The 17021-nt window shown below is 36.4% G+C and overlaps 1 protein-coding gene across 1 annotated transcript in view; it reads right to left on the reverse strand.

The window, feature by feature from the left end:
• Positions 1-1559: 1559 nt before the first annotated feature.
• SAMTOR (S-adenosylmethionine sensor upstream of mTORC1) overlaps positions 1560-17021 on the reverse strand; it is a 31114-nt gene continuing 15652 nt past the window's right edge. The window contains exons 3-5 of the mRNA XM_071423666.1: positions 11554-11727; positions 8080-8194; positions 1560-4816 (exon numbers count right to left, since the gene is read on the reverse strand). Of these exons, the coding sequence (XP_071279767.1) occupies positions 4187-4816; positions 8080-8194; positions 11554-11727 (919 nt within the window). The 3' untranslated portion in view covers positions 1560-4186. The remainder of the gene's footprint in view (positions 4817-8079; positions 8195-11553; positions 11728-17021) is intronic.

The following is a 17021-nucleotide window of genomic DNA, read 5'->3' on the forward strand; positions in this document are numbered from 1 at the left end:
GGCTTCGTCGGCCTCGGAATGCGTTCCTCTGTACTCGGTGTCGGAAATGCACATTTTGAACTGGCTCTCGCAGGCAGGTGAGCACATAGCGTGAAGGTTCTGGATCACAGGAACCCCACGGCCTGGCCGAGAGAGACAAAACGCGAGGAGTTTGGATGACAAGTGCTGCTCAGGCACTCTCTGAACTGCAGGTGGGCTGGGCTGCTGCGGAGAAAGCCTCTGTTCCTGTAATGCTCCATCACAACCAGCACCTTCTGCCCCTAGTCAAGAAGCACTAGAGCAGCCTAAACATCTAAGCTTGCCCCTCTGTGGTTCCTGACTCAATTATTCAGAGTCACAATAAGAAGCTCAGACATCCCCCAAATCATTACACCTCTTGAAATACTAGATAAAACTGGCTCTAAGGCCTAAAAGTTACGCGGGTTAAAAACAACAAACAAAGCAATGAACCCCCCAAAGAAACAAACAAAAGCCCAACAAAACAAAAACAATCCACAAGCTAAGAGGTTTTCCTTTAATAAATAAGTATGTCTGAGATCTGAAATCTCAGTTACCTAGTGAGGGTCACATGGTTCAGATGCTTTACCAGCACTATGGACAACACTTAATTGGTACTGTATTGATCCAACCATTATCTTGTTATACTCCTCAAGCAACTATGGAAACTTCTTCTTGAATGTTTTACTTGGAGGGCAAAATAACCCAACTAAGTTTCTGGGCAAGTTGGTGAAATGAACCCTTTCTAAAAAGACAACTTACTCTTCTACAGGTTGAAAACACTTGAGGGAAACAGAAAGAGAAGGAAAAATGAGCAGAAAACCTGCTGCTGACCCTAATCATGGAGATATGATTAAAAAGGCTTAGAATGATCACACTTGTAAAGCCACTCAGGCAGTCTTCCTGAAACAGAATGAGGCAGAAAGGATGTGCAGGAAGCGACACTGAGCCCATGTGTGAAATGCTATTTAGTCATCTTCCCTCTTAAGAGATCAGAATGTAGCAGGTAGGCTGTGCAGTGCTAGGGACACACTTCAGTTCTGCTGAAATCCAGTCTTCCTAGAACTTGTATCTGAGCAGGAGCCCTGAATTTTCAGGTTCTTTGGATTTCTTTTCCCACTGCCATCCTTTTCCCAACACCTCCAGTATTCAGAATCACAATGTAGAAAAGTACAATAATGATATTAAAGGGGCAACATAAAATGGGAGCTGTAAAAGTATTTCAGTGAGATAGAAAAGAAATTAACATATAGAGATAGATGAGAGGAAGTGCTTAGAAAATGGTCACATCTAAGTGGGCAGGGAAAGCAGCATGGTAACAGAATCAACTGGAGGAACTTAAAAAACCCTTCTGAAAAGCAAAGACCACCACTGAGATGTAGAAGCTGAAACTGAAGTACCAAATTCAACATCCTTAGGGGTTATAAATTAAACCCAAGACAACTATCTCCTTGAAAATAAAGAAAATAGCTTTGCATTGATTTCACTGGATTTCAGCATAAACAGATTGCACAGCAAGAGAAAAAGACACCAGCTGAATCCCCAAGAATTTTAAAAAATGCTTTCGGTTTTTCAAATTTTTTTTTAATAAATGTGCTTTGTTCACAAAAGTAGTGACATAAAAGACAACAGAGATGCCAACACGTTTTCTTCCTTTTCTTCTCCAGCACCTTGCACAGTCATAATTTTCAAATATTTCATAACCTAGAAATAATATTCTTGCACCAAAGCCAAATATACAACAACTCCTGGTATCACCACTTTATTATTAAGGGAAATGTAGGTATTTATATAAATCACACTTTCCTCCTTCACCACAATCTACTGTCCCTTGTGAAAAAAACAATACAAACCAAACCAAAAAAGAAAAAAAACCAAAACCCACAAAACCAAATAACCAATAAACCCACTTTGGGCATTCAGAATGATCAACAAGAAAACCAAGCTGTTATGAATCTCAGGTCCCTAAACCACAGTGTTGTCACCAACCTCCCAAAAAGGATTAAATGTTAAACCTTAGTATTTAAGCTATTTTGGGGGGTAAATCTTGATCTGAATTGCACTTCTTGGTGTATGAGTCACAAACCAATTTACAGTAATCAATGCCAACATATGTTTGATGGTTGTTGTTTCTAAATAGAGTATCAGTTAAAATATTATGTATACTTTGAAGAATGCACTTATTAACCTCCCATAAAGGGCTGAATTTACAGCAGCAATATTTTAACATGAGCACTGCTGGAACCAGTGGTTAATTGGGAAGAAAGGCTTTCAATGACAAACATTTTAATGAAAATACTGACTAAAAGCCAATTTTGAAGCCATTGTGTATTTCATTAGAGAAGTACTCTCTGTAACAAAATTTCTAACCTTAATTCTTTTTTTCTTTTTACACATCACAGTATAATTGTTTGGTTTGTATAACCCTATCATTCAGATTGAATAATAAATTTGAATTAGGAATTTGGGAATGCTTTAAAGTTAAGAAGAGACAAAAAGCTTATGTCAAAGAATACAGCACCACAGTCCAGATCACATCTGAGTGTAAGCTGGACCAATGTGATTACTCTATGTAGGAAATACTATAAAAGAAAAACAGGTAGGACAAACTGTGACACATTCAGTGCAAAACTTCAATGGAAGGAGTAAGTTTCATTTTTGTAGCAAGCACTGTAAAACCCACACTACAACTTCAATTTATCTAGCAACTTTCATATTATAAATACAAGGTGGCAGTGTAATGTAAGATATTTCATCTTGTAAGATGACAATGGCCTGTGAAACTGTATTAGTATTTTTTTACCAATTTTCAGAAGTCTGAAATAAATCATGATCTGGCACCTAGTTCTAATAATTTACTATTAGGCACTTACATATAGATTTAAGAGCCTAATATCCAAATCTGAAAATTCTGGCCATTATTTTTAAATGGAGGAAAACCTAAGCTAAACTAATAATGAATCCTTTTTTTAACCACTGAACAGAATTTATTTTTCCTGCAAAAACTCACAGGTTCATTACACAAGTTAGAAACTTAATAGATGTAAAAATAGATGTTTAATCTCTTTACAGTGCAGACCAGTTTTCAGTCAGCTATGGAGTTTTTATTTAACTGAACAGAAGTCAGTTGGGTCCTAATAAGCAAACAAAAAGCATGTGTTAAATTCACGTGTGTGGTCTGAATAACACGGCTTTATGCAAATATGTGGATCCTTGAAAAACTTGTAGAGTTATATTCCTTCTTACAAAATCAGTTTGTAGTCACTGGCTAACTTAGGTCTACAAATAAGGACAATTCATGAAAAAGTTTTTTCTTTTTAAAATGCATAAATAATTTACTTTTAAAAAATGACAAAACCCACTCTGTCCCCTCAAAAACACAGTTGGGAAAAGAATACAGAACACCATAGTTGGGCAAATACTGATATACATTAGTGCTTGTATACTCATAAAACTGCAAAACATATTCCAGCTTTGGAGTGAAACATAATTGTCTAGACGTACCATACTCCTCTGGAGGAAAAACCTCTTCAGAAATTGCTATTTCTGCAATGAAATTACACAGTATGTAGAACTATGGATGAATACATTCCAGTGTTTTGGTGTCACGTCACAAGGGCTGCAATAAACATAAAGTCAAATGTGCAAGCATTATTGTTTCTCCAGCCCAGGCTTAACCAGAGTGAAACAAATTTTGGAAGAAAAAAAGTTTTGTTCCATAATTAAGAAAGGACATTTGCAACCAAGTGTCTTAACCTATCTGCACATTTAATTAAAGTGCAAATTATTTCTTCCTACGTATACTTCTCAGAAGCCCACCAACTCCAGTGCCTTAAGCTCAACCACATTGAGTTAAAATACTGAAACAACATTTAACAAATTAAATAGAATTCACACTTCACAGCACTAAAGAAAAGAATGGTACCTTTCTGGAAAAAAAAAATAGTGATACAAATCTAAAGAAAGTAACAGCAATTTATGCTATGACATGAGTCATTTGCATAAAACTTGTATTTTTTCACTTTCATACAAGAATAAATTTTAAAATTCAAAAGTAGAAAAAAATAGCAAACTCTGTAAACCTTTGCATTTTCTTTATGCAAACCATTTTTTCTGTGTTGAGCCCACGTTAGTATAGCAAAATTAGTTAAGCAAGAAGTTTGACTGAAAGGGCATTTCAACGACCACATTAACTCAGAAGCAATATAGGATCTTCTAGCTCATAGAAAGGAATAGAACTAGACTGGCTTTCTCCAGAGTCTGAGTCATAGGGAGCATCAGGCAGCTCCATAAAACCATAAGCTAGCTGTTCATCTTCTGTGTCTGACCGAACGTAGCAGGCAGTGCTGGAATACTCCTCATCCTCTATGCTGTTGAAATCCTGTGGGATATACAACATCCCTGGGTAGTTCCTGCTAACTAAGTCACTTGTTGTTTGAAGGGAAGTTTTCCTAAATGCCATCAGGTGCATGTGAGAAAACTTGGAATACTTGAAGCGTTTAAAACCCAAGGACTCTATGGCAATTTTCCAGCTTTTCATCATCATGGCCCGCCGATTCTGATGAGATGAATCAGGAGTTATTACAAGCAATAAGCCATTTAATACCAGAAGTTCATGTGCCTTCTTGCAGCATATCCATCGTTGATAGGGTGATGGAAAGTAAGAAAGAAGGAGAGAGAAAACGACAACATGGAACAGTTCTCCAGGTAGAGAATCAATGGGATTTTTCAGTTGCTTAAGAAAGGCATCTATAGCATCTTGTGCCAGTTGAAGAGGTTGCTGAATTTGAAGATTTAGGAAGTCACATTTGTATACGCTCTGGTGGAGTGACAAAAACAGAAAACCAAATATCAAAGTTAGTTTAAAGAGCAAATACAACCAAAATCCACAGAAAAATAAATTATTCCCTTAAAACTTAAGAGTGACGCGCTAACTTTACTCAAGAGTAAACTTTACTAACTTTACTTAAAGAGTTAAAAAGTTAATGGTCACACATATACGGTTGAAAAAAACCAACTTAGGCTGCAAGTATTTCTGAGTAGAGGAGAAACACAAATTAGTAATGCAGAAATAATGTTAAAGACAATTTCAGGACTAAGGTGTGTTTCAAGTGGAATCTGTAATCAACTTAGGACAAAAATGCTGTTAAACTGGAATCTGCTACTGAACTTTTGATATACAAGTCTTGAACTAATGTTTAAGTCCTCACAGACACTAAAAGAACAGTTATCAGTGCATCTACTGACATTTAAGAACACAAACCTACTTATGTGGATAATTTGCACAGATATTTCACACAATATTCTGAGTTGGAAGGGACCCTCAAGTATCGATATATATATTCTAATTTTTAACTCCAGTACCCTTCCACCTCTTTTTTACTTTTTTTTTTTTTTTTGTCTCAGACTATATTTACTCCAAGACAGCATCTGCTGCACACCCCAGTCTCAGTTTCCATCCTCCTGCCATCTAATAATGCATGTTTCCCTCAGTGTACTTTACCCCAGGACACCAGGAAGTGAGTGCATGCTGCTTAACTAAAGAAAATATTAATCTTTTCTTGGTAAGCATTCTCCCTCTCTCTCAAAACCCAAAACCATCAATGGAAATATATTTCCATATTCAAAAAAATTTTGAAGACATTTATCCTTTAGTTACATAACTAACATTTCAGTTCCTTTCCTTGTATTTCCACAATTATATGCTTCTTATTCCTCCAAATTAGTTGAAGTATTACTCAGCTACTTAGTCTATATCCAAAGCATTTCTATATGAAGGTGGATGATACTTTTTTATTAAGGAAAGAACTATTTAACCCTCTGATCAACATTATTTAAGAAACTGGCTTTGTAAGAAGCCTCTGTGCTTCAATTTGTTTTAAAAGGTCCTTTAGGGTCTTACCTAAGAAATCTGCTAAATCAGAAATTTTTACCAGTTTATTTTCTTTTCAGCTTTTACCACAACTTCTCAAAATAATTTTTTCAAGTCAGGAGATGACATTAACTACCATAATTAACCTCTGGTTGTTATTCCAAAAACCTTAAATCAGCCCAGGCAACTTCTGGCCTTAAGAGATAAATTTGTTCAGAAGGTTATGGTGCTGATGCAGCTCAAAGAAGAGTCATCTTCAGTACATCAGGGCACATTAATTCTGTTCTGGAGGTAGGACTAAGCTTATTCTAGCAGATGCATTTGACTGCTCAAACTGTACTCCCTGTCCCTCCAAGAACACTTGCTAGCCAGCCTTTAAGGTGCCCTGAACAAACCAAAGCATCCAAGATAATCAAAGATGTTGGTGAGCCTGAGACAGGCCCAGAGTAAGCATGTGTGTCACCACTTGTACATTAACACTCTGGGAGCTCCTACCATGAAGCTATGGTACTAACCATGTCAGATGACCAGAAATCAATAATCTTATTGTTCCCTTCTGCTGGGAGAGAATCTAAAGAACTGGTTAGTACACAGAAATTGCATATGTTCCTCCATTAAATCCACAGAAGTTATTTTTTCAGGACTTTTCCCAATAAATGTTTTGGTCACTGCACATTTAAATTGATTTTCATCAGAAGACATATAGCTTTCTTAGGAGAGCAGAACAACAGACTAGTAGACAGAAAAATATTAACTAGGCATACTCAAAAATTAATGTTTAGGTTCAACTCATATAATGTTAGGTACCTAGGCTGCCATTATAGTCACTGGAGAATTAGTCAATACACAGTGGCCCAATTCACCTCACCATCAAAGAACAGCAGATATTTAGGTTTGACTATTTCTAATAGATCTTCACTGACTGTAATTAGAACTTAGAACCTGAGATGTAGACACTGAGGATCTATGTATCATAGCTAGAAATTCACTTGCCATGTATTACCATTTTAAATGCCACAGGCTCCCATTTCAGTGGCATGTGTCTTTTTTACCTCCTGTGTCATGCCCAGCAGCCCTACACAGTCCTACAGCCTCCAAAGTCATGGAAAGTAATGATGATGCCTGTGTTTCAAATTAGGCAAGACAAAATCTACTCAAAGTTTGTATTTTAGACATAACTAACATTGAATTGCTTTTGAAAGCAATTTATCAGGCTCAAATTTTTAAAGAATATCTTTCAATATCTCTCAGCCTGTATGCAAAAATACAAATGAGGTGTTAATGGACTAAACATGGTAACAACAACTAACTACCAGGCATTTAGCATGTAAATCACACTGCAGCAAATAAGAGAATGTTACTTTCCAGTTAACTGTATTTTTTCACCTGTACATTTCTTTTCACCTCTCCACTTCTAAAGAGGGTTACCTTCAGCCACAAATTTTAATAGAGCCTGATTTTTAACTGTAAGTAGTCAAGGTGTGCATAGTCAAACACTTTTCTGTTTTTTTCTCAGAAATGTATTTCTGTGTCTTTTTAAAACATATTTATTCCACTTTATCCTTTTACATGGTTGATAAATGCAATTAGTGCTGACAGAAGTTGGGTCAAGAGCAAAAGACAGAAAGAAGATATGATTATAGCAGAATTCAGGCATTTGAGAACCTTACTGCCTAGAGAAAATGAAGTAATTTACCCCAAATATGCTGATAAATTTGTCTTCTGGATTTTGGAAGCTCAAAAATATTTCTAGCAATAAATATAAATGCTCCCTTAAAGTGCACTTCTGAATACTAAATCTCCCCAGAAAAACTCACCAAATACAGTCACTGATCATTTCCTTCTGTCAGTGAATGCAGCTTCTGAGAAGCTCTTGCCTAAGCACAAGCCTACTTAATCTTTATTTTTACCTTTTAAGATGCAAGGAGTCATCTGAAATATGGTTAAAAGATGGCTACTAAAATTTTCAAGAATTTAAAGATTAATAATGCCATTATAAAGGCATGGCTCTGGGAAAAATTTGTATTTTTAAAAGAAAATACAACTAGGACTTTAGAGCCTGTTCATGGAAAAGGATGTAGTGTTTAGTTCCTACTAAAGCAAATATTTAAAAGGCATGTAAGTATTAAACATACTCTTTTACAGTTATTTTGAGGCATTCCACAAATTTGAGGATCAAGTTTATACTAAATACAGCAAACATTACATACCTCAACAGCTGGAACAATGTCTATGCCAACTGTCAGAAATTCTTCAAACTTCAGAAATGGATTAAAGCAGCTACCAACATCAAGTAATCTGATCTTTCCCAAGGAGTGAAGGAACCTAAGAAGTAGCAAGAATTAAGTTTTATCAAATGTAACTTTTAAAGCTGTATTCTGAGTTATAATTTCAGGTAACTAATACAAAAGATTCTCAGAGAACACCACAGTAGTGACTAATAGAAGTGAATGCCTTGCTTCAATTGCTGAGTTACCTAAAGAACCAAGATCCATCAATAAAAGCAGGTGGTCCTCAAGTGGAAGAGTTTTGTTCAGAGAAGGTGCAATAACTATGCACTTTTGCACTTGTAGCAAGTAAATAAAATAGCAAATTGTGTGTCTACTAGACAGACTCTCATAATGTTTTGTGTTTCTCACTTAACTTTTTGTAGTATTTACTGATTTTGAACACTAGACACCAGAATTAAAGTTTCATGAGTTGAAAAGGGAAACAGAGAACAACTACAGGATGATAAACTGCATCATTTACAGGGCCACAATCTAAAAAAATTCCATGATGATTTGTAGCATCTTGGAATATCCAAAATCCATTAACAGAGGCAAACAAAGTCACAGCTTTCACAGGGACTTCACAAAGATGAGAATGCGAATAACATTCCAAAAATAAAATGTTTTTTGCTTCAAGTTTCTGTAGCCAAAACCAACTGGCATCTCCAAAATGTAACTTGTCACTTTTCTGGGAAAGGTTCAGCCCTGGACAGTCAGATAACTGCAAAAAACTTTCAGAAACAGAGGTGAAGGGCCAATGCAGTAAAACCAAGCCATGGCTATACTCATAGCAACAACAAAGCAGAAAGGAAAGAAAAGCCTCTAAGCAGCAGTAAGAGATCTGGGCTCTCTGGGCTCCTTCTAGACTCCCAGTAGCCTACCAGAGAGAGGATGTTGGAAAAGCAAGATAAAATGTCTTGTTGCATTTGGCAAAATAATAGCAAATGTAAACATTTTGCTTTTACACAGAACAGAAGATATCCAGGGCACACTTCTCTCAAAATACCACCGTGACCAAGGCAAAGAGTGCAACAACTACCTTTAACCTTTGCAATACCAAGCTGCCTCCTAAGTCAATCAGTACTGAGTGAGTTTTCAGACTGAAGATGAAAGCAACAATTTTTCCAGACTTGGAACAGGAATTTGGATACTGTGTAGGCAGATCCTAGTAGCCACAAATCACGAACATGGTTGGAAGTCAAATCAGAGATCTTTTCCCACATAAGGGTAGTTTGTGGTTTCTCAGACCAGTGTATCTCTTTGTCTAGCAAATTGAGACACTTATGGCAGATCCCTCCTCACTCAAACACAAAAATGTATGCTTACATTCTATACGAGAGTCTAATATGGTAACACCAAATCAATGGACACATGGGACCACAGAAAGCATAACAAGAGGAAACTGGATACTACGGTACAGAGAGGACTTCACATGAAAAAGAGAGAGCCTCTAGAGATCTAAACATGTTCCCTTTAAAGTGTTCAATGAAATACTTGTACAGATTAAAATAAGCAACAAATCCCAGAAGCCTCTAATTTCCAGGACAGTCACTTCACCTATGGTACAGAGAAAAGATCACCATGATGTATTCTGTCTTCTATTTACAAAAACTACCTTATTTATATATATTTATAAATTACTTGAGAGAGGATTATATGTGGGATGAACAGAATTATTGTCTTCACACCTACCAGAGTAAAACAAAGAGTCACAGGCTTAGTCATACCGATAGACAAACCCACACTCTTGTAGTGTTACATGACCAGAATGGAGTGACAGTCTTTAAACACTGTGCGTAGGTTCCCCATATTCCCTGTACCAACTTTCAGACTTCACTACTAAAGCAGTGAAGCTACATGATAAAGCATTTCAGGAGAGATCTCTGTTTTGTGTAATACACAATCCATTTTCTTTCGGATAAACTCTGTAATTTCTTCTGTAAGGCATCAAGGAAAAAAAAAGGAATTTTGATTTCTTTGGGCAGTAACTTAGACCAGTTATGCCTTGTTGTTCAAGGTCTACTAAGAACTCACTATCATTTGTAGCTTACTAGGGTAGATATTATAAAATTTGCCTTTTCCAGGTATGTCTTACGAGGTGTGTATATTTTTAAACTTCTGAAAATGAAAATAAAAATCATCAGCACTCACTATACTAACAAATACTTTAAAATAATTTATAAAACTTCTCTATTAACTCCTTTCTGTACACATTAGAACAAAAGGGAAGGCTACAAACAACTGGTAGAAAGAAAGCAAGTGAAGTTAGCTCTGCAACAGCCACTATTAACTGCAGCAAGTATGAAGACAGAGATCAAAGAGATGCAAAGAGAGAACCAATGCTTTATCCTGACAATGCCTCCCACTGGTAGAAAGCTTTAAAGTAAATATGATCATCAAACCTATTGATTTAAACAAACATGAGAGACACAGAAGACACCAGCTCCTAAGGACAGACACACCCACTAATAACATTAGTAACATGTCATTCTTCCCTAACTTATCCTACACCTAGCTGCAAGTAAGTGCTGATCACAGCAGACATGATACAATAAAGGAAAAAACCTCTTTACACAATAGAAAAAACACTACTGCAAGAAGTTCTAAGAACTAATCTATAAAGAATACAAAACAATTCATAAGTATAACTTTTATAGATTCTATGATTATGCATTCATTATTTCACTGTACTTGCAAAATATGATTTTTTTTCCATCACACATGAATAGTCACAAACATGACACACTATTTAGGAAAAAAAATGGAGGGTGGGACTTCAGAAATAATAAAGTTAGTCTTGGATTCCAAAAATAAAATTCTTGCTTGAGTGAAGGTCACAAACAAAATTAAAACTGTTGTTTGGAAAATACCTCAAGGATACTACAAGTTCTGCAGAGCCAGTCATCAGAAAGCTAGCACATTAAAAGTTAAGGGTTGTAATTCCAAATTGCTTTTGAAGTGTGTAATTGGAATCAAGAGTTTCTCTGCAATTATTTATGAAGAGAAAGTTTTAAGTACTCTGATATTTACATTTGGCACTTAGTACTTACATAAGCAATTTACTTTTCAACAGTGCTGAACAGCCATTAGATTCTAACTTAATTAACATCTCCCTTATTTCACCTCAAGGTTTAATATAAATTGCATTGCACACCAATGACATACTAAAGTGAAATTGCTTTAGCACTAAAATGAAGATGACTAAGTTGTCATTCTCAAGCAATTTTTTATGGCATTCACCAAAATATACTACAACATAAACAGCTCTTGAAATGTATATATTCATGTGAAAATTGCCTTTCTTAGCTATTAAAAATACATCAGACTGATCGAACATGTTCTGGGGAAAAAAACATCAGGGTAAGTTTTAACACTCAAAAAAGGGGAAAAAAGGTCAAAACATGTAAAACTTACTCTTCTGTCACAGCTTCATGATTTGTCAAGCCAAAGTTTGGCAAAGGATCTTCAATCTTGGGAGTCTGAGGAACATTTAAAGCTGGAGTGCTTTTAGAAGCAAGAAGTGCTCTTTTTTCATCTTTCTCAAGTGCTTTTCTTTTTCCACCATTCTGAAAATATTCTCGGCATACACTGAAAAGACAAAAAGAAAAATTCCCCAGGAAAACTGAATGCTCTTGTTAGTCACTACTACAGCTAAGATACATACCAGAGGGTTAAGAGATCAAGTGCTGTCAGCTTTTAAACAAATCTGAGTTTTATTTTAAATTTGGTAAATCAACATTAAAAAAAGATGTGATACATCCGACAGTATGAGTGGTGGGTTGGTGGGGTTTTTTTCCCCCCAAATTATGCCATAACTCACAGCTGAGTATACATTTAATTTTTTTTTTTTATCTGGATAGACATTTAGAGTAAGACAGCAGAATTCTTGTCAGAACATCACCAGAAGGTAAACTTCAGCTCAGTTCTCCACTATAGTGCAAAGAGTTATGAACTAGCTCCCTGTCAACACAAGGTTTTGAAATGTGTTTCTTGCTAGCACATAAACTAGGGGAAAAGAAACCTAATCCAGATTTATGCACAAACTTACATTTTCATTTTAATTGAGTTTGACTGGACATTTTTTAAGTAACAGACAGAAGCTGTGTTACTGTCAAAGACTTATTTTAGCTTTCAGTTTTTTCCCATATTTACTCATTTTTCTTATAGGCACTAGAACAAAATAATTAATCATACTTGAACAGAAATATTAGCCAGTTTAAAGAAATTATTGTTACAGAAGAAGTTAAACAGCACTTGTGTTCTTCAATCAGTAGTCAGCATTAGTGTATGAGAAGCAAGCACTGTGTTTGAGAATAACTGAATTTCATCCACAAAATATAACTGGAAAAAAAGTGTTGCTGTGAAATTAAAAAGCTGGATTCACCCTGCACAATTCAGATTAATTAAATCTGCTATCCAAGTATTTGCACGAAAATTTCAACAGAAATAATACTTGTTTGAATAATCTTTTCTGAACAACTCATTTTTATGATGCTTTGTTGAAATTCACTCCATTTTCCTCTAACAAGACTGCAGAGATTTGAAGGAACATTCCACAAAAAAATAATTTCAAGTGTAGTTTAATAATATCTTATACAAAGCAGGAACAAGTTAATGACATTTCACATCACAGATTTAAGGATGGACACACTGGTAAAATGGTGCATTTAAATCACAAATAGTGACAAAGACTTGGAATACACAGGTAATCTAAGGTTTGGTGATATTTTAGGCATCAAATATACCCAGTCTCTTCATCACATAAGATGTGAAGGACAACAAAAAAAAATGTCATTGGAGTGGCACTGAGTCTCTTAGATGGAAACATACACAAACAGGCACACTTAGAAATAACTTTACCCCAAGATGGGTAGGAAAGAAGTGCCTTGAGTCAGAAATTCTGTTTAATCACAGAATGGGTCAGGTTAGAAGGGACCTCAGAGGATCATCTGATCCAAGCTCCCTGCTCAAGTCGTGTCATCCCAGAGCATATGGCACAGGACTGCATCCAGAGGCTTCTGGAATATTTTCAGTGAGGAAGATTCTACCTTTCTGTGCAGTCTGTTCCAGCGCTCAGTCACCTGCAGAGTACAGAACTTCTTCCTCCGTTTCAGGTACAACTTCTGTGTATCAGTTTCTGCCTGTTGCCTTTTGTCCCACTGGCTGGCATGACCAAGCAGAGCCTGGATCCATCCTCCTGACACCCTCCCTTCAGATATTGATAGACATTGATGAGGTCCCCTCTCAGTTGTCTCTTCTTGAGATTGAACTGGCCCAAATCCCTCTGCCTTTCCTCATAAGACAGATGCTCCGGTCTAGGTTGCAATACTACCAGACATACAGACTGCAAAATTATAGCAACTCCACCCATTAGAGACTGCACGTATGGAAAGACAACAATTCTAAAACTAAGTATAACAAGCCAGTCACTTAGCAGGAAAAAGATTTTAAGGAGATCAATAAACAAATGAGAACCCCAGAAAAAAACACTTGCATTACTGCTGGTATACTAATTAAAGTGTATTTTACACATTGTATTATTTATTTATAAGCATATTATCAATTTAGAACTATTTAGTTCTGTGTATCAATTAGTCAAAGAAATGCAACTTGAAAAGAAAAATCTTTTTTCTCCATTTATCAGCTACTGCACCACTTTGTTAGCATGCTGTAGTCTCTATTTTTATTCTAAGTCTTTTTTTCTCATTATGTATCTTAAAACATCCAGAATCAACAGCAGTTTAAGTAGTGTTGCACTGACATGTAAGACACGAGAGAATTCTCAAGCTTGGAAGAATGTTTTCTTTTTCTACTCAACTATTCATGTTATCAACCTTTTAATTCCCTAGAAGCTGGTATGCTACCCAGCTTAACACTTAATGAGCACGGGAGAACCACCTACTTGTAAAGTGCCAATTCATCTTGTCACTGAGAAGCCATTTCTTCCTCATTCTTGGTACTGATGCAGATGAGTGTTCCATCTTTCTACCCCTAACCATGTCAACTGAGTTCTCATAATTCCGTATTTTTTATAACAGACCGTCCTCATTTGCACTTAAGACACTACCAAGTTAACAACAAAGAGAAGCATCTCCTACTTTTTCATTTTCCCTGGTGGACAACTGGCCAATGCCACAGGAAGGCCCAAGAATGGATACAATTCTTCACATTCAGATCCCAGGCTCTGCATACTGGTGCAGTACCACAGTGTACCAAGAAACCCCAGCCAAATCCACCCAATCCCAACAAAAAAAGCTCAGATCACACTGCACTTCATAGCCACTGAGGGTTATCTTCCCTTTACACTTTTCTGATGTCACAGTCATTCTGGCATGATTACTACATGTTGCCCTTTTGGCTCCTGAGCTCTCAGAGGAGTTGCCTATGTACTCCTCCTGTAGAAGTGACCTTCACACTTCCTGTGGGGTAACAGCAAGCACATAGGCACTACCACTCACTGCACTGGTAGTTAGCAGAAATAATGCACTCTGTAGTTTACCCCAAGGTAACATGCTGATGCAGCCAGATGTTGAACTTCACAGCCATTAAACCCATCACTGATCACCCTGGTTTTGAGTCTGCAGTTATAAAACACTCTGCATTTAACAACTGTCTCAAGTAAGAAACAGAGCATCTCAATTATCTACAAAGCAAAAATTAAGGAATCTATTTTATAATTCTAAAATCTGACACAGCTCCATTTTTAACTGACAAACATTCAGCCTGTGATGACACAATATTAGCTCTACAATTAACATACCTGCTTGTGAAGAATTGTACAACGTAAACGCTACCTGAGCTGACACTTGCTACAGTTCACACAAACTGCAAAATAAATATTTCAGGTATAAACTGTTTCAGTTTCCTAGATGAGAGACAGGTTAGGTTTCTGGGTGAAGTGTGAAGTTAATGTCTGCTTTAAAAAAGAAATCAAAAAATCAAATCTTTGTATTTCCTCAGTGAAACTTATTTTCTGTATTCCAAATATCAAATGATAAATAACCTGCTCCAGTTGACTCCCCTGCTCTGTCTGCCATTTGGGTTGGACACATGAAGTGTCAGAAAAAGCCAATATGAATACATATGATTTTGTTAATCAAACATTCAACCGGCCATCGACCAGGAGCCCCAGGTCCCTTTACGGTGCTGCTTTCCAGTATTTCATTCCCCAGTCCATCCTTACATCCAGGGTTGGATGTAAGGATTCTGCCCCATTCTGCCCCATCCCAGGTGCAGAATCTGGCACCTGTGTTTGTTAAAATTCATATAGTTTGTGATTGCCCAGCCCTCTAATTTGTTGAGGTTTCTCTGGAGAGCCTATCTGCCTTCAAGGGAGTTAACAGCTCCTCACAATTTACTATCATCAGCAAACAATGTGTTTAACAGCAAAAAGTTAAGACTGTCATATAAATGTGAACATTGTCCTTTCCCATTTAAAATGGTTCCCCTCCTGCTGTTTCTTCCACCTTCCTCAGTTCCATTCTCCTTGCAGTGAATTGCTCATCTAATTGCAATCATCAAAAAAACCTGCAAAACAGTGTGGAAGGGACTTGCAAACACTCGTTCATTTAATCTTCCAATTAAACAGGATCAGCTTTCCAGTTCTAGCAGAGATCTGTTATTCTCAAAGATCCTCTAACAATCAGGTTACTTAGCCTTCTCTTCTTTTGACTAGACAGCTCCAGTTTCTAGAAAAGAACACCAAGGCTTTTGTGGAAAAAATAGAAGGCTTTTGATAATTTCTTTATCTTTCTTGGAGTTGAGCTGCTGTTTGTTATTTTTGAAATGCAGTGGCCAAGGTGATATTTTGGCTAAGAGCAATGCTAAATGAAGTCAGAGTAGTACTTTACATATCTGGTGGACAATCTCATTAACACACTTAAGTATGATAATTGCCTCTACTGCAAAAGCATCCTATGACCACTTCATATTCAGTTTATGGCCTGCTTCAGAATCAAAACAGTTTTTTGAAAGACTGACACAATCAATTATTCCCTGGCCTTTATTTGTAGAGCTTATATTTAATATAGTAGATAATGTCTAGTATAGTTTATAACTGCAATAATTTTAATTCTGCTCTCAGAGTGACAGTTCCTCTCTCTTTGGTCTCATTTCCAAATTTAATAAATACACTTTACTTCAGCAGACTGCTAATAAAAATATTAATTAGTTATGGATAGAGAGACACACACTCTGACAGAATCCTTCACAGTAAATCACATTTTTAAGATAAGCTTCTCACATCTATTCTCGGCAAATGTTTCCAAACAGTTCTGTACTCACCTGTCATTAATTTCATCAGAACTGTATTTCTTTACTCATTAAACAGTCAAAAGACTTTTAAAAAAAGTGCAGGTCTAGATAGTGTTTTGTCATGATAATTAGAAGATTTTATTTTATGCTCTTTAAAAAAAACAGTCAAGTCAACACAAGTCTTAACACTGAGGCAAAAGCAACAGAAAGAAGCAAACCTGCTGGTCTGGCTTATTCTGTTCTAACTAGAACCAGAACAGGCTGGCATTCATTGTGTGTACAAAGGTTCACCTGCCTATCTATGCCAGCAAAAATCAAAGAGTTACAACAATTATTCACGGTAAACACTACCCTAATATGTTTTGTTTAAGTTTTGTGTTGTAGTATAAATGAAAGAGAAACAGAAGTGTTAATTTGCAAATATCACTTGCTACTCGCTTTCAATTTTCTAAACGTATATAAAGGAAGGAAGGAAGGAAGGAAGGAAGGAAGAAACAGCTGAGTGTTGCCCAGGCTTTTTACACCACCACTCAGGGGATCACAAATGTGGATCTGAAAGCAGATAAAGTTTTAATCCCTCTCCCCACCTAACAGTTCTGTAATGTGTTCCTGAAACAATAAACAAAATT

Source organism: Agelaius tricolor, unplaced genomic scaffold (assembly GCF_023055355.1).
Source record: "Agelaius tricolor isolate 1412-34295 unplaced genomic scaffold, bAgeTri1.0.p SCAF_3, whole genome shotgun sequence".
Taxonomy (NCBI): Eukaryota; Metazoa; Chordata; class Aves; order Passeriformes; family Icteridae; genus Agelaius; species Agelaius tricolor.